Below are 17868 nucleotides of genomic sequence, written 5' to 3'. Positions count from 1 at the left end.
GTATCCTTTTGAAAATAAATTCAAACCTGTCTCACTAGGGAGGGCGTGAGCACAACAGAAAAGAAGAAAACAGCAACTGGATCACATCCCCCATCTGGGGCAACAACAAATGCAAAGAGCCCTTGCCTTGCCTGGTCAAGAGGGCATGCCAGAAGCCACCTACCTTCATGCTTGGCGGAGCAGTGAGCGGTGGAGAGGGAGGTCTCTCGGGGGCTCTCACGTCCATGTTGCTCAACAATTCCTGCTTCCTGTAAAACAAGGTGTCTCTTTTAGATCTTCCTCTCCAGCTATTTAGAGGAGACTGAAGAAAGAAAGAACACAAAACCTTCCTGAAACTTTGGAACCGAGGGAGAGGAAAGGGGACAGAGTAGGCCAAATCCATGGCAGAAATTCCAAAGGATAGGATTGTTCATCTGTTGCAACAAAATTAAACAGTTTAGTAGCACCTTAAAAGCTACCGAATAAATTGTATTCATTTTTAAGATGCTTTTGGGCTGCCATATTCATATTCATGAGGATCCATTCTGACTTTTGCTTAATCCAATTCCAATCCCCTAAAAATAGAGAAAGCTTCCCCCACACACACACACACACCCAGAACATCCAAAGTATGGAAGAGCAACACAGTCCATATCAACTGAGCGTGCTTGCAGGTAGTTTTTCACACTTGGGGTAGTGCAGAGTTAAATGAAACCAAGTTTCTATGGTAACAGCATGACAACAAGAGTACCCCCTTCCCATTTTTCCATTTGGTCTTATCAACGTTTGGTCATATTTTTCTCTCTCAACAGAAACAGACACCACAATGCACAATAGAATAAATGCAGATTGTGACCACGCCAGATGACCAACAACAACTTCTGAAGAAGCCACGCCCTGTTTCTTGGGCCTGACAGGCAGAGAACCCTTGGGAGACTTGCAAAGCATATTCCCCACCCCACCCTCCCCACCCCCATGCTTTCCCAGGTCACAAGAAGGTGGGGAAGAGAAGCACAAGAGAAATTTCTAAAGTGTTACTCATTTAAAATTGAGCTTAAACTTTGAAGTTCCAAATTACCTACTCTTGTTTCCCTGGGGCAAATAAAGCATGGGGAACCTCCTCTTGTATTGGCATTTTTTAAAAGCCAAATTTTAAGTAAAGTGTTCTGTTTGATGCTGTGCAATTCCTTCAGCCATGGTAACATTACTGACATTACACACACACTGTAATGTAGGGGTTGAGGAAATACAAGCACACTAAAAGGTCAAGGTAGTCCCCTGTGCAAGCATCAGTCATTTCCAACTCATGGGGTGACGTCACATCACAACGTTTTCATGGCAGACTTTTTACAGGGCGGTTTGCCATTGCCTTCCCCAGTCACCTACACTTTCCCCCCAGCAAGCTGGGTACTCATTTTACTGACCACCTTGAGTACCCAGCTTGCTGGCAGTAAGGTGTAGATGACTGAGGAAGGCAAAGGCAAACCACCCTGTAAAAAAAGTCTGCTGTGAAAACGTCATGATGTGACATCACTCCAGAGTTGGAAAAGACTGGTCCTTGCACAGGGGTCTACCTTTACGTTTACTTTATGCCACAACCACTGACACAGAAGAGGCTGAAATGGACCAGTTCTGTGAAGATCTACAACACTGTCTGGAATTAACACCAAAAAAAGATGTCCTCATCATCATAGAGGACTGGAATGTCAAAGTAAGAAGTCAAAAGGTAACCGGAACAACAGACAAGTTTGGCCTTGGAGAACAAAATGAAGCCGGGCAAAGGCTAATAGAGTTTTGTCTACATGTGGACATCACCTGATGGGCAACACAGAAATCAGATTGACTATATACTCTGCAGTCAAAGATGGAGAAGCTCCTTATAGTCAGCAAAACAAGACCAGGAGCTGACTGCAGCTCAGATCATGAGCTACTCATTGCAAAATTCAGGCTTAAACTGAAGAAAACTGGGAAAGTCATTAGGCCATTCAGGTTTGACCTTGAACACATCCCTTACAGTGGAGGTGAAGAATAGGTTTAAAGAACTAGAGTTGATAGACAGAGTGCCTGAAGAACTATGGACAGTTTGTGACATTGTACAGAAGGCAGCAATCAGCACCATCCCAAAGAAAAAGAAATGCAAGAAAGTAAAGTGGCTGTCTGATGAGGCTTTACAAATAGCTGAGGAAAGAAGGAAAGCAAAAGGCAAAGGTGAACAGGAAAAATTCACCCAACTGAATGCAGATGTTCAGAGAACAGCAAGGAGAGATAAGGAGGCTTCCTGAAGGAGCAATGCAACGCAACAGAGGAAAATAACAGAATGGGAAGGACAAGAGATCTCTTCAAGAATATTGAAGAAATCAAGGGAACATTTCGTGCAAAGATGGCCATGATAAAGGACAAAAATGGTAGGGACCTAACAGAAGCAGAAGAGATCAGGAAGAGGTGGCAAGAATACACAGAAGAATTATACAAGAAGGATCTCAATGTCCTGGACAACCATGACAGTGAAAACACTGACCTAGAGCCAGGCATCCTGAAGTGTGAAGTCAAACGGGCCTTAGAAAGCATTACTAACAACAAAGAGAGCAGAGATGATGGTATCCCAGTTGAGCTATTCAAAGTCCTAAAGGCCGATGCTGTTAAAGTGATGCACACATTATATCAACAAATTTGGAAAACACAACAGTGGCCTCAGGATTGGAAGAGGTCAGTTTATATTCCAATCCCAAATAAGGGTAATACCAAAGAATGTTCAAACTATTGCACCACTGCACTCATTTCAAATGCCAGCAATGTCATGTTAAAGATTCTACAAGGTAGGCTTCAGCAGTATGTAGATCAGGAACTACCAGAAATTCAAGCTGGGTTTCGGAGAGGTTGAGGAACTAGAGATCAAATTGCCAACATTCGATGGATTATGGAGAAAGCACGGGAGTATCAGAAAAACGTCTATTTCTGTTTCATTGACTATGCCTTTGATTGTGTGGATCACAACAAACTGTGGCAAGTCCTTAAAGAAGTGGGAGTACCAGACAACCTCACATGTCTCCTGAGAAACCTGCATAAGGATCAAGAAGCAACTGTCAGAACGGGATATGGAACAATGGATTGGTTTAGAATAAGAAAAGGAGTTCGACAAGGATGTATATTGTCACCCTGCTTATTTAATTTATATGCAGAGTACATCATGCGGAATGGTGGCCTGGATGAAGCACAAACCGGAATTAAGATTGCCAGGGAAAACGTCAAGAATAAGAAGACACTGGATTTATATTCCACCCTCCACTCAGAGTCTCAGAGTGGCTCACAATCTCCTTTATCTTCCTCCCCCACAACAAACACCCTGTGAGGTGGGCGGGGCTGAGAGGGCTCTCACAGCAGCTGCGCTTTCAAGAGCTATGGCTGACCCAAGGTCATCCCAGCAGGTGCAAGTGGAAGAGTGGGGAATCAAACCCGGTTCTCCCAGATACACTACACCACTACACCAAACTGGCTCTCACTATTAACTCATCAACAACCCCAGATATGCAGATGATACCACTCTAATTGCCAAGTCTGCTGTATTTCTTATGAACATGTTGTCTAACTCTGGTTCAGAAGCAAAGGATTCTGGGCTTGTACTGAACACCGAGATGCTGCTAGCTACCTCTCCCTCCCCCCTCTTCTTAGTTGTGCCTTTTTTGTGTAGTCTGCTTTGAAATGCTGATATGTGAACAAGATAGTAAAGCCTTCTCAAGCCGGGTGTCTGTGGGAGTGCGAAATCGCCAAGGCCTTAGCTTGGGAATGAGGGAGTAACATTCTAGTGTGAAAATATACTGCATAGAGTGCCCCGCCCGTAGGAATCCTTTGATCTATACCTTAAAAGCTTGGTTAATGTCTGTGTACCCCAGTCCTTCAATCTCTATCATGGTCTTCAGCTCCGCTTTCAATAAACTAGCAACTTTGTTTCAACCAAAGACTCGTTATTGAATCCAGCCGACTTGACACTAATGGCAGAAAGCGAGGAGGACCTAAAGAACCTCTTGTTGAGGGTAAAAGAGGAGAGCACAAAGGTAGGCTTGAAACTCAACATCAAAAAAACTAAGATCATGGTATCAGGCCCCATCACACTTTGGCAAATAGAAGGGGAAGACATGGAAGTAGTGACAGACTTCACATTTCTGGGATCCAAGATCACTGCACATGGTGACTGTAGCCATGAAATTAAAAGACGTTTGCTCCTTGGGAGGACAGCTATGGCGAACCTGGGCAATATAATAAAAAGTAGAGACATCACCCTGCAAACAGAAGTCTGTATAGTCAAAGTGATGGTATTCCCAGTAGTAATGTATGGCTGTGAGAGCTGGACCATAAGGAAGGCTGAGTACAGAAGAATAGATGCTTTTGAGATGTGGTGCTGCAGAAGACTCTTGAGAGTCCCTTGGACTGTAAGAAGATCAAATCAGTCAGTCCTAAAGGAAATCAACTCTGACTGTTCCCTGGAAGGTCAGATGCTGAAGCTGAAGTTCAAATATTTTGGCCACCAAATTGTCAAGTCTGCTATGAATTACTCAATACCTGTATTAAGTTTGGTTCTGAAGTGAAGGAGTCTGGGTACTTTACAGTGTACACCGATTGCTGCTAGCTCACTTTCCTGCCCCCTCACTAGAGAGGCCTTTGTTGTGTAGTCTGCTTTGAAATGCTAACATGTGAATAAGATAATGGCGCCTTCCCAGCCTTGTTCTGTGTGGGAGGATGGGGCGTCAAGGCTTCGGCCGGGGAATGAAGGGAGTAGCATCCTAGTGCGAAAATGTGTTGCATAGATTACCCCCACCGTAGGAATTCCTTTGAACCATACCTTAAATGCTGGTTTAGTGCCTATGTATTTCAGTCCTTCAATCTCTGCCATGGTCTCTAGTTCTGTTTACAATAAACTTGTTACTCTGTTTCACCAAGAGACTCGTTATTGAATTCAGCCGACTTGACATTTTGAAGGACTCCCCTATCTTGGAGTTCAACCTTTCCGGCAACTGAAAAGGCAATGTCCGAACAGTCTCCGGAGAACGGAGAACTCCCAACCAGAGTGGAGGGGGCCGAGACACCCTGGCACATCCATACTGCCAGAAGGACCGCGGCCTCCCCTCCCCAGTTTCAGCTGGTGGTGACCCCACGGCAATACCAGCCAAGGACCTCCACCACGCTGATGGATCAAGCCCCGGTCCGACGGGAGGCGATCATGACCCGCCACGCCAAGCGGGTCCAACTGGCCGAGGCTGCCGCCGCCAACCCGGGCGAGACGAGCGAAGGCGCCGGAGCAGCGGGGACTCAAGACCCCGGGAGTGGAGGCGAAGGGGCCGAGTGCGGAGCGGATGACGGAGGGGCGAGTCCCAAGGACCAGGCCGATGAGGATTACGAAACGTTTTGGGCGATGGTCCGCAGGGAGATCGACGGGGCGGTGAGAGACCTCAAGGACCAGATGCAGACCCTGACCGCGCAGCTGGGCAGAGCGCTGGGGGTGACCGGGGCTCGCCAGCAGCAGCCAGCCCCGGCGGGTCCGCGGGGACCCCCGGTTCAACCGGGCCCTGCCGCCCCTCCACCCAGAGCGGCCCCGCAAGCCCCAGCGGCGCACCCTCCTGCCCCTGTCAGACAAAGAGACCTGGGGGGAGGCCGGGAGCTGGACGCCACGTTTGACGGAGACCCGGAGGAAGAGAACTACTTCGCGATCCAGGCGAACAGCTACATGTACTACTGGGGGGACCTATTCCCCGATGAGATGAGCCGCGTGGACTACCTCGGGTCGAAGCTGCGGGGCGCAGCAAAGAAGTGGTATGTGAGCCTCTGCGAAACTAACAGCCCGGTCCTCCACTTCGTAAACACCTTCGTGCAAGCTCTACTGACCCAGTACGAGGACCCCCTGCAAGAAACCCGAGCGCTGGCGGCGCTGCGGAACATGAAGCAAGGGGCCCGATCCATCCGAGAGTACGCGGCCGACTTCCAGGCTAACGCCGCCCGGGCTCGGAATTGGAACGAGGTGATGAAGATCGAGCACTTCACCAATGGGCTGAACCCGAGCATCCTGGATAGGGCGCTCACGCAAGCCAGCCCCGATACCCTGGTGGGGTGGATTCAGCTGGCGGGGGAGGTGGAGACCAACCTGAAACGAGTGGCAATGCTGCGCCAAGCACTAGCCGCCGGCAGGGGAACGCCGAAAGCAGCCCCCGGGAAGGCTGAGCCACCTAAAGTCAAGAAGCCGGCGGCGGCTGCTCCGGGGGGGCCCCGAGTTGTTTCCGGTGTGGAGACCCCAACCATCTGGCCTCCGGCTGCCCCCAACCAGCCACCGGGGCTGCCCCACCGCAGGGAGCCACCCGCCCGGGCACCCCCGGCCCCAAGAAGACCACTGGCCGCCCTAAGGATGCGGCGAAGGGCAGCGCGCTCCTGGTGCAAGAGGACCTGCAAGAGGAGGAGGTGCGTCTGTCCGAGGAGCTGGCCGAGCTGGCGTGGGAAGAGGAGCCGGCGGGAAACGACGCCGACCTGCTTTGAACGGTGCCAACCAGCAGGTCGACCGGGAGGAGGCACCGCTAACGGTGAGACCCACGGGAAGGTTGTACTTTATAGTGGTCAAATTGTTGAACCCAAAGCTAAAAAGGTTCCTACAGATCCGGGCCCTCATAGACTCGGGCTGTAATAGAGAGCTGATTTCCCCCAAGGTGGTGGAGGCTCTGGGGTTGGAACGCCTTCAACTGCCCCACCCCATGCACTTTGAACAGATGGATGAGTCAGTAATGGGGGGGGAACCCTGCACGCAAGAGACTGAGCCGTGCCCCCTGGGGATTGAGGACCACTGGGACTCAGAGACGTTTGTGATCGCGCCCGCCTGCGGCTACCCCGTGGTCCTGGGAGTGGGGTGGTTGGAGAAGCACGAGCCCCTCATCCGCTGGAGAGCCCAGACCATCAGATTTCCCGACCCAAGTTGCAGCCAGCACCTTTGGCAAGCGGCATGGGGGCCACGAGCGCCAGCCGCTCGGGAGAGGGCGTGCGTCCTGGTGGAAGAGGTGCACCATGTCCCGGACGCCTACCGCGACCTAATGGAAGTGTTTAGTGAACGGGAGGCCAACCAGCTACCCCCCCACAGGAGCACAGACTGTGCGATAGAACTGATCCCCGGGGAAAGCCTTCCCAGGGCCAAACTCTACCAAATGGGGTGGGCTGAGAAGAAGGAGTTGCGTAAATTTCTAGACTTGAACTTGAAAAGGGGGTTCATCAGACCCGCGACGGCCCCCCACGCGGCCCCCGTGTTGTTTAGAAAGAAAAAGGACAACAGTCTTAGGCTTTGCACTGACTTTCGTGGGATTAACGCGATTTCCATGTCAAACGCCTACCCCATCCCCCTCATCAAAGACTTGCTAAGCACGGTGGCGGGGGGGGGGGGAATTTTCACAAAGCTTGACCTGTGGGACGCGTACTTCCGAGTGCGCATCAAAGAGGGGGATGAGTGGAAGACGGCGTTCAACACACCGATGGGACAATTTGAATACTTGGTCATGCCGTTTGGATTGCAAGGGGCACCTGGGGTGTTCATGAATTTCATAAATGATGTATTGCGGAAATTTTTGTACAAGGGGGTGGTGGTGTACCTTGATGACATCATTATTTATTCTCAAGATGAACAGTCCCATGTGAAACTAGTGAGGGAAGTGTTGGCCACCCTGCTGAAGCACCAGCTCTACGCCAAGTTGTCCAAATGCGAGTTCCACCGCACGGAACTAGACTATTTGGGCTTCCAGGTGTCTGGGGACGGGCTGGCCATGGATCCAGCCAAAGTTCAGGCAGTTTTAGAGTGGGCCCCCCCGAGGACACGTAGACAGCTCCAAAGTTTCCTCGGATTCTCCAATTTCTATAGGGGATTCATTGAGGGGTTCGCCCAAATCGCTCTGCCCCTAACAGACCTCCTGAAGACGAAGGGGAGGGGGGAAGAGGCAAAGCGACCAGGGGCCAGGCTGAATTGGACACCGACTTGTCAGGCGGCTTTCGACCGGCTTAAACAACTGTTCACAAGCGAGCCGGTCTTAAGCCACCCAGATGAGTGGAAGGGGTTCGTGGTCCAATGCGACGCCTCCGATGTCGCCGTAGGAGCCATTCTCATGCAGAGGGATGAGGAGGGGAAGCTGAGACCCTGCGCTTACATTTCGCGAAAGTTCTCGGAGGAGCAGAGGAACTGGTCGGTGTGGGACAAAGAGGCTTTCGCTGTCATGTTTGCACTGAAAACTTGGAGGTCCTGGTTGGAGGGAGCCAGGGTGCCCTTTGAGATATGGACGGACCACAAAAACTTAGAGGCCCTAACAGGGAAAAGAAAATTGAGTGAAAAACAAATCAGGTGGGCGGGCTTCTTCTCCAAATTCGACTTCACCCTGAAGCACATCCCGGGGACCCGCAATTTTCTAGCGGACGCCCTGTCCAGGCTCCCACAGCATGAGAGCCAGAGGGAGGAGGTGGTAGACTCCCTGATCCCCCCCATGCAAGTGGCGGCTATGGTCACCACCCGCTCGCAGAGAAAAAAGGAATTGAGTGGGCTAAGCAAAGAACGAATCGCCCTAGAGGCCGAATGGGAGGGAGGTGGGCGGCCAGAGGGGTTGCAGAAAAGAAAAGACGGTCTTTGGTACAAGGGAGAGAAACTGTACATCCCGAAAACCTTAAGGAAAGAAATTCTCCAACTGTGTCACTGCTCCAAACTAGCTGGGCACTTCGGCTATGTCAAAACCTTGCACTTAGTGCACCGGCAGTTCTGGTGGCCGTCTCTAAAGAAGGATGTGTCGGACTTTGTGGCTGGTTGCCCGGTGTGTGTGATGGCAAAAAAGAGGGGGGGAAACCCCGGGGCTCCTACAGCCGCTAGAAACAGCGAAACGGCCATGGGCCGTAGTGTCCATGGACTTCATAGTCGAGCTGCCATCCTCCCGGGGGAAAACAGTCATACTGGTGGTAGTGGACACGTTTTCAAAACAAGCCCACTTCATCCCCTGCAGCCAGTTACCCACAGCCAAGAAACTAGCAGCTTTATTTTTCGACCACGTGGCCAAACATCACTCCATCCCTGACAAGGTCATAAGTGACAGGGGTCCTCAGTTCGTTGCCACCTTCTGGCGGGAGTTTTGTAAATTATTAGGGATGGAACAGGGGCTAAGCTCTGCCTATCACCCTCAGACGGACGGACAGACGGAGAGGGTGAATGGGGTGCTAGAGCAGTACCTACGGTGCTTTGTAAGCCTACGCCAATCAGACTGGGTGGACCTCCTCCCCTTCGCAGAATACGCTTACAACAACAGCGCTCACAGTTCCACCAAAGCATCTCCCTTTGCAACAGTGTTTGGGTATGAGGGGAAGCCGATCCCCATGTTGCCAGGGGGGGAGGGATTGACGGGCTCAAGTTTCGAGCAATGGTGGCAAGGTCCCAGCCAATGTTGGCCAGCCATACAAGAAAACCTGAAGCTGGCCAAAGAGGCGTATAAAAGACAGTACGATAAAAGCCATGTGCCAGTCTGGGACTTGAAGGTGGGGGATTCTGTATTTCTGTCAACAAAAAACCTGCCTCTGACACAACCGTCTAGGAAGTTGGCTTTTAAGTTCCTAGAGCCATTTAAGATCAAGCGGGTAATCAACCCGGTGACAGTAGAGCTAGACCTCCCCCCTGCTCTTGGTAAAGTCCACCCTGTTTTTCATTGCAGCCTACTGCGCCGATCTCCGGAGCCGTCCAAGTGGCACTCACAAGATTCACCAACCCTCCCCTCGAAGGGGGAGTGCCGGAGCCTCTCGGGGCCCGAGTTGCTGAGCCATAAATGTGAACCGCCCTCCTCGCAAGCCCGCCCGGCAAAGGGGGGGGCCTAGGGGGGGCAGTATGTCAAGTCTGCTATGAATTACTCAATACCTGTATTAAGTTTGGTTCTGAAGTGAAGGAATCTGGGTACTTTGCAGTGTACACCGATTGCTGCTAGCTCACTTTCCTGCCCCCTCACTAGATAGGCCTTTGTTGTGTAGTCTGCTTTGAAATGCTAACATGTGAATAAGATAATGGCGCCTTCCCAGCCTTGTTCTCCGTGGGAGGATGGGGTGTCAAGGCTTCGGCCGGGGAATGAAGGGAGTAGCATCCTAGTGCGAAAATGTGTTGCATAGATTACCCCCACCGTAGGAATTCCTTTGAACCATACCTTAAATGCTGGTTTAGTGCCTATGTATTTCAGTCCTTCAATCTCTGCCATGGTCTCTAGTTCTGTTTACAATAAACTTGTTACTCTGTTTCACCAAGAGACTCGTTATTGAATTCAGCTGACTTGACACAAATGAGAAGGGAGAAATCACTGGAGAAGATCCTGATGCTGGGAGAGACAGACAGCAAAAGAAGGGGATGGCAAAAGATGATATGGCTGGACAGCATTACTTATGTAACAAACATGAATTTGAGCACATTTCGGAGGATGGTGGAAGACAGGAGGGCCTGGTGTGACTTTGTCCATGGGGTCGCAAAGAGTCGGGCACGACTGTGCAACTAAACAACAACAAAATCTTTTCCATAAGTGAAAATTAGATACCACCTTGGGCATAAATTCTAAATGGGGTCTAAGAATTATCTGTTCTGTGAAGAACTTGAGGAATGGAGGGTCAATGTGCAAGGCCTCTAACTCACCCTGTGGATGGAGGTTAGAGCAACCAAGAAACAAGCTTTAGTGGATAACAGTTCCAATGGTCATGCGGCCAAAGACACAAAAGGTTTTTGCATGACGTGTGCAAGACATGGATTACTGTGGAACCAAGACAGGACATGGAGGATACAATCAAACTAGGCCCTTGAAAATTGGTTAGAGTTTCTAGGAAAATACCGAAGTACCACACCCACTTGGACATAGTAGGCAGATATGGCAGCTAAGTACATCTTTACTGACAAAAATGCTAATCCCTGGGACTTCAGGATGTATAAGTATTCTAGAATGATGGGAAAGGGACATGCCAGTGGCTAGTTTCCATATCGAAAACCATTTTCACTTAATCCAACAGGAACATCTGGTGGATGCTTTGCATGAAGTCAGGAGAACTTCTTAAACATGACTGGGAAGGGTTACATGTTAATCAACCTCCAAGCTTTGCAGCAGAGATGCTGAACACTGTTATGTAGGAGCTGTCCAATCCTCAGCAACTTGGGGGCATTTGGGAGACATCTGCACTACGGGTGTGCATTCAGTTTGGCCGAACCACATAGACCACCGAATCGCCCCCGATTCGGAAGTATACGGCACCGTATACTTCTGATTCCATTTTCAGGCCATTAAACGGGAACCGTATATGGCTCCCCGTATACTTCCGTATAGACATTCGGAAGTATATGGAAGTCAATGGAAAAGGCGAGAAAGAAGCTTCTGCAGCCTCAGGGGAGCTGCTTGCCTCCTTTCCCGCCTTTGGAAGCCGTTTCCCGCCTCTCCCATAGCCTCCCTGGGATCAGGGAGGGAGGGGGAGGGGGAGAGGAGCTCCAGCAGCCAATCCAAAGCATGCATTTGCAAAATGCATTGCAAACGCATGCTTTGAAGGGCTTTTGTGTAGCTGATGGCTGGGCTAATCCCTCCCCATCAGCTACATTGTTGTTCTTTTGTTTACTTGGGTATCCAAGTAAACAGTGTTCTCTGGCCAATCACAGAGCAGTGCTATTTTTTGAAACTGCTCTGTGTAGGGTCAGAGTCTGCCAGACTGGACTCCATTCCATTGCTGTTGTGTTTTGTGTTGGTGTGAGAAAGAGATTGTGCTGCACTGGCCCTTGGCCTCAGCTGCTGCTGCTCTCTCTCAGCCTTTCCTGACCTGCTTTGAGAAGAGAAGACTTCTAAGGTAAGACAGTCTTGGGGTTCTTGTTTTTATTTTAGTTAGTAAAAGGACTTTTTAAGACTCAGAGTCCCTTTACTTATCCAGATTTGGGTGGGTGAGTATGGGTAGCTTATTTGGGGTTAGGGGGTTCTGCTGGGGGTGGGAGCCTGGGGTGGGGTGGGGGGGTTGCCAATTTGCCCTTATCTTACTTTAGTGAGAGGACTTTTAAAAGTGCAGTGTCCTTTTACTTTTCTTGATTTGGGTGGCTTGGATTTCTTGGGGTTAGAGTGAAGGGTGTTTTTTTTGGGGGGAGGGGTTGGTAAAATTCCTGTATTGTTAAAAGTTAAGTTTTTTACTGTTTTAAAAGGATTCTGTGTTTGATTTGTTGCTGCTGTGTTGTGCTGCTGTTGTTCCTTTTCTCTTCTGGTTCTGGTTCTTGTGGGAGGCTGTTTGGCCTAATTTTCATTGTTTAAAAGGCCACTTTTTTAACAGTTGAGTTTCTTGGCCTTCTCCTGTTGTTCCTTTTCCTGGTTCTGTTTTTTTTGGGGGGGGGCGAAGCTGGAACCTGGGTGAGAGACCCAAAACCAGCAGGCTTGTTGTGCTTGGCCAGTTCTCCCCGTGTTGTTTGGGGCAGGGCTGGAGAACTGGCATCTGTAGATTGTGTTCTGTGGCAGGGAAGCTGGCACCTGGGTGAGAGACCCAGAACCAGCAGGCTTGTTGTGCTGGATCAGCTCTCCCCATGTTGTTTGGGGCAGGGCTGGAGAGCTGGCATCTGGGTTTGCTGCAGCCAGGTCTGCAGAGCAGACCTTGAGCAGATTGTGTTTTGTGTGGCTGTGACGTTGGCAAGTGGGTTTATATTGGTTCCAGGCCTGCAGGGTTCATAGAGTAGATAGAGGGATGTAGTGCATTTGGGTCCTATAGAGATTATCTGGTGTGAAGTTAGGTTTGGCTTTGGATGCCCCAGGAATTGGACCCCCTGGTCCAATTTTTTTTGGCCTTGTGGGTTTTGTGTGGGACAGTGTCCTGAAGCTGCACAGCAGTTTGGGGGACTCTCCTCAAAACCTCCTGCTCCCCAGAGCCACTTTTCCCACGAAATTACAGTGAGGAAGTGGCTCTAATTGGGTTTTTTTTTCTCGTCATTGGGAACAGTGTTCCTTTTGGGGTATCCACAGATGGGTGCAGTCTTTTTGGGCCAGGGGGGTTTCATGCTGGGGAGTCCCCTGAAGCTGCCCTGCAGTTTTGGGGCCTCTCCCTCAAACTCCCCTCTGGCCAGAGCCACTTTCCCCACAGCAATTATAGTGGAGGAAGTGGCTAATTGGGCTTTCCCCATCATTGGTGGCAATGGGCCTTTTGGGGAGCCCAGAGACAGGGACTCCCTGGCCCAATCTTTTTGGGACTTGGGGGTTTTGTAGGGGAGAGTCCCCTGCGGGTTCCCTGCAGTTTTTGGGGCTCTTCCTCAACCCCCCTGCCCCCCAGTAGCCTCTAATTATGCCCTATGTTGCCATTGATTTAAATGGCCATAGGGTATAATGGTGGGATAGGGGCACCCTCTTTGGGTGCCCCTGGAATGGAACCCCCTGGCCCAATCTTTTTGGAACTTGGATGGTTTGTAGGGAAGAGTTCCTTGAAGGTCCCCTGCAAATTTGGGGGCTCTCTCTCAAACCCCCTTCCCTCCAGGCGGCTTCCAATATACCCTATTTTGCCATTATTTCAATGGCCATAGAGTATAATGGGGCCATATATTCGGAAATAGCCACGCATCTACTGTATATGCGGCTATTCCGAGTACGGTAATAGGAAATACACGGTATTCCGTATCTTTTTGGCCCCGTGTATTTCCGAATCCGTGTAATTCCGTATTTTATTTTATTTTTTTGCACACCCCTTGGCGCTCCTGAGCAGAGGAACAAACTATACCTGGCAAGGCCAAAATGGGGCCATTAGAATGGCCTTGAGTGTTGCAGCTACACCCATCAACAGGGGTAATGGGGAAATGTGTAGAAAAGTGTACCCATCCAGGTAAAATGGGAAGTGTTTCCTATTGAAAGGGGATCTCTGCTTGCCATTAAGCAAACCAACCTGGCATTGTGTTGAGTAGTGAACAGGTCCATCCTGCTTGTAAGTTGGCCTGTCCATCATGTCCTGCCTCAGGGCCCAGAGCCATGTCTCTGCAGCTTCCTCATTCAGTATTCTGGATCCTGTGCCTCCCTGACTGTTGACAGGTTGTCTGTCTGTATTACAACTGATTTTCCACAAACAATATCTGAGAAAGAATTAAGAGCATGTCTTATGGCTCACAATTCAACATGCAGTTTCTTTCATGAGAAAGACACCTTCCCTGTACTGTAAGGCCTTCACAATGGCCTCCCCACCCCTGAAGGGAAGCATCAGTGATGAGAACTTCACCAAAGAGAACTTCACCATCATGTACACCACGCAAGAGAACTAGCAAAGGAGTGTTGTTAGGGGCAATGGGGACTCAGTTTGAAACATGGTATAAACCAGAGCTGTAATGGCCACATGAAAAGCTTGGCCACAGGCAAAATGGCAATCATCAAGACCATTGATCCTATTAATCTCTGGATGGATTGGGGCCCATTTGAAGTAACAGTGTGAGAAACAGCACACTAAGGCCTTAATTATGGTGGCTCTATTGGTAGAGAGGTAACCTCTAGCAGTTAAGGAATCTAGCATAGCTCCAAGGAACAGAATACTCTCTGCAGTCCTAGCCTAATTTTTTTTCCTGATTGATGGAGAGACCTAAACTGTGGCAGGTTTGGAGTGTGAGGGCTCAGGGGCATAACCAGGACATTTTGGATGGTGGTGCAGTTTGGAAAGCCAGAGGGTAGGGGAGAAGGATGGAGGGTGGGGAGAGGAGAAGACCTCCCCTGTCTACACACTTCTTTGCTGAAGAGACACAGGCTCACTGGGAGTTGTGGGGCATTGGCCTCCCTGTGATACACACCTGCAAGGGCTACATGATCTGATAAGGATTCCTTAAAGTCCATGACTAGCAGCCCTCTATTCCTTCACCCAAATCATTTATAAAGATGTTGAACAAAACTGGACACATGACAGATCCTTGAGGCACTCCACTTGTCACCCCTCTCCAAGAGTATGAGGAACCAGTCACAAGCACTCTTTGGGTGCGATCTGTCAACCAGTTACAGATCCACCTAATAGTAACAGGATCCCAACCACATTTTACCAACTTGTCAGGAAGAATATTATGTGGGACCTTATTGAAAGTCTTACTGAAATCAAGATAAACTATGTCTACCCTTCATCCACCAAGGTAGTCACTTTAACAAAAAAAAAAGAGACATAACTTGTTCTTGAGAAACCCATGCTGACTCATAGTAATCACAGCCATCTTTACTAAATGCTTACTAAATGCTCAAGGACTGACTGACTGATGATTCGTTTTAAAACTTCTCCAGGTATAGTTGTCAGGCTGCAGGTCAATAGTTACCCAGGTCATAGAATCATAGAGTTGGAAGGAACCTCCAGGGTCATCTAGTCCAACCCTCTGCACAATGCAGGAAACTCACAAATACCTCCCCCTAAATTCACAGGATCTTCATTACTGTCAGATGGCCATCTAGCCTCTGTTTAAAAACCTCCAAGGAAGGAGAGCCCACCACCTCCTGAGGAAGCCTGTTCCACTGAGGAATCGCTCTAACGGTCTTAGTTCTTCCAGATTTTGAGATGGAAACTCTTTTGATTTAATTTCAAACCACTGGTTCTGGTCCTACCTTCTGGGGCCACAGAAAACAATTCCACACCATCCTCTAGATGACAGCCCTTCATGTACTTGAAGATGGTGATCATATCACCTCTCAGCTGCCTCCTCTCCAGGCTAAACATCCTCAACTCCTTCAACCTTTCTTCATAGGACTTGGTCTCCAGACCCCTCACCATCTTCATCGCTCTTCTCTGGACCCATTCCAGTTTGTCTATATCCTTCTTAAAATGTGGTGCCCAAAACTGAACACAATACTCCAGGTGAGGTCTTACCAGCGCAAAGTAAAGCAATACCATAACTTCACGTGATCTAGACTCTATACTTCTGTTGATACAGCCCAAAACTGCATTTGCCTTTTTAGCCACCACATCACAGTGTTGACTTATGTTCAGCGTAAGACCCCTAGATCCTTTTCACACATACTACTACTAGGACAAGTCTCCCCCACCCTATAACCATGCATGGGATTTTTCCTACTTAAATGAAGAACTTTACATTTATCCCTGTTAAAATTCATTTATTGGTTTTAGCCCAATTTTTCAGCCTGTCAAGGTCATCCTGGATCCTGTTTCTGTCTTCTACTGCATTTGCAACCCCTCCTTTCCCCCCTTCTTGAAGATGTGGACAACATTTGCCTGCCTCCAATCTTCCGGGACCTCTCCTGTTCTCCAAGAATTCTTAAAAATAATGGCCAGAGGCCCAGAAATTACATCCACAAGTTTTTTAAGTGCCCTTGGATGCAGTTCATCTGGCCCTGAGGACTTGGTTTCATTTAAAGAAACTAGGCGTTTATATACTACCCCTTATGCCGATCCTAAGCTGCAACTCCTTTCCCTCATCATGTGTTCTGTTTTTGCCAGGTTGAGCACCTTTCCCCCCAGGATGAAGTGGAGCATTGACTAATAGAAAAGAGCAGCCTGCAAAGAGAAGCTCAAGATTAAATGCATTAAATAACAGCAGGAAGCCAGAGGCAAGAGAAGAGTCCACCAAGGGGGAAAGGGCAGCAGTCTGAAAAGTGACACTGATTCATGCACAAGGCAGATGTATCCTTCAGCCTAGAACTTTAAAAAATCAAGCATTGTGCAAGATGCAACTCATGGTTGCAAATGCATTCAGTGAGACAGACATAGGCTCCAAAGAGGGGGCCTCAAGGTCTGGACCTGAAGGCAGATCTTGGTAATAGTGAGAATGAGGCTGTCATGGAGGACCCAGCCAGCCTGACTGAATCAGTATGGAGAGAAACAGACTGGAGGGGAGAAGCAATAGGACCTCCAGACTTGATCCTCAGAGTTACCAGCCCAGCTCCCTTGAAGTGTCAACAGGAGCTCCCTGAAGATCTGCCCCAGTTGTGCTTGACAGATTGTTAGCCTTTCCCGGAAAGAACTGCAAGTGCAGGGCTCTGCACACAAATACAGGGTCTTTAAGAATAGTCGGATGAGGTCAACAGAGTTCAGTCTGGTCTGGGCTAGCAGTGGCAGCCTGGAACTATCCGAGGTCCTGAAGCTGACAATCTGCCAAGCCAACCTTGCTGAGACTGCAGGCCTATCCCGATGTCTGAGACAGACTCATGGGCGCCATCACAAAGCAGCTAGCAGGGGGAGGGGGGAACAACCATAAAGACATTTTGGGAATTTCTACAAGATATTGGGAGGTTCCAAATCAAGTGTCGCAATTAAGATACAAAGGCTCTCCTGTGCTCGCTTTGCTTTGGTTCAGAATTAAGTAGGAGGGAAGTTGACTCCTCAAAGAAAAGTACGATTAATTCTAACATAGGTTTTCCTGAATCATAGAGTTGGAAGATACCTCCAGGGTCATCTAGTCCAACTCCCTGCACAATGCAGGAAACTCACAAATACCTCCCCCTAAATTCACAGGACCTTCATTGCTGTCAGATGGCCATCTAGCCTCTGCTTAAAAACCTCCAAGGAAGGAGAGCCCACCACCTCCCAAGGAGCCTGTTCCACTGAAGAATCGCTCTAACAGTCAGAAAGTTCTTCCTAATGTTGAGCCGGAAACTCTTCTGATTTAATTTTAACCCATTGGTTCTGGTCCTACCTTCTGGGACCACAGAAAACAATTCCACACCATCCTCTAGATGACAGCCCTTCAAGTACTTGAAGATGGTGATCATATCACCTCTCAGCTGCCTCCTCTCCAGGCTAAACATCCTCAGCTCCTTCAATCTTTCTTCATAGGACTTGATCTCCAGACCCCTCACCATCTTCGTAGCCTTCCTCTGGACCCATTCCAGTTTGTCTATATCCCTCTTAATGTGTGGTGCCCAAAACTAAACACAATACCCCAGGTGAGGTCTTACCAGAGCAGAG

At 49.2% G+C, this 17868-nt stretch overlaps 1 protein-coding gene across 1 annotated transcript in view; it reads right to left on the bottom strand.

Annotated features, from left to right (window-relative positions):
- RAP1GAP2 (RAP1 GTPase activating protein 2) overlaps positions 1-17868 on the bottom strand; it is a 382570-nt gene that overhangs the window by 207905 nt on the left and 156797 nt on the right. The window contains exon 2 of the mRNA XM_060259483.1: positions 164-248. Within this exon, the coding sequence (XP_060115466.1) occupies positions 164-248 (85 nt within the window). The remainder of the gene's footprint in view (positions 1-163; positions 249-17868) is intronic.

This window comes from Heteronotia binoei, chromosome 18 (assembly GCF_032191835.1).
Source record: "Heteronotia binoei isolate CCM8104 ecotype False Entrance Well chromosome 18, APGP_CSIRO_Hbin_v1, whole genome shotgun sequence".
Taxonomy (NCBI): Eukaryota; Metazoa; Chordata; class Lepidosauria; order Squamata; family Gekkonidae; genus Heteronotia; species Heteronotia binoei.
This window is presented reverse-complemented; position numbering and strand designations above follow the sequence as displayed.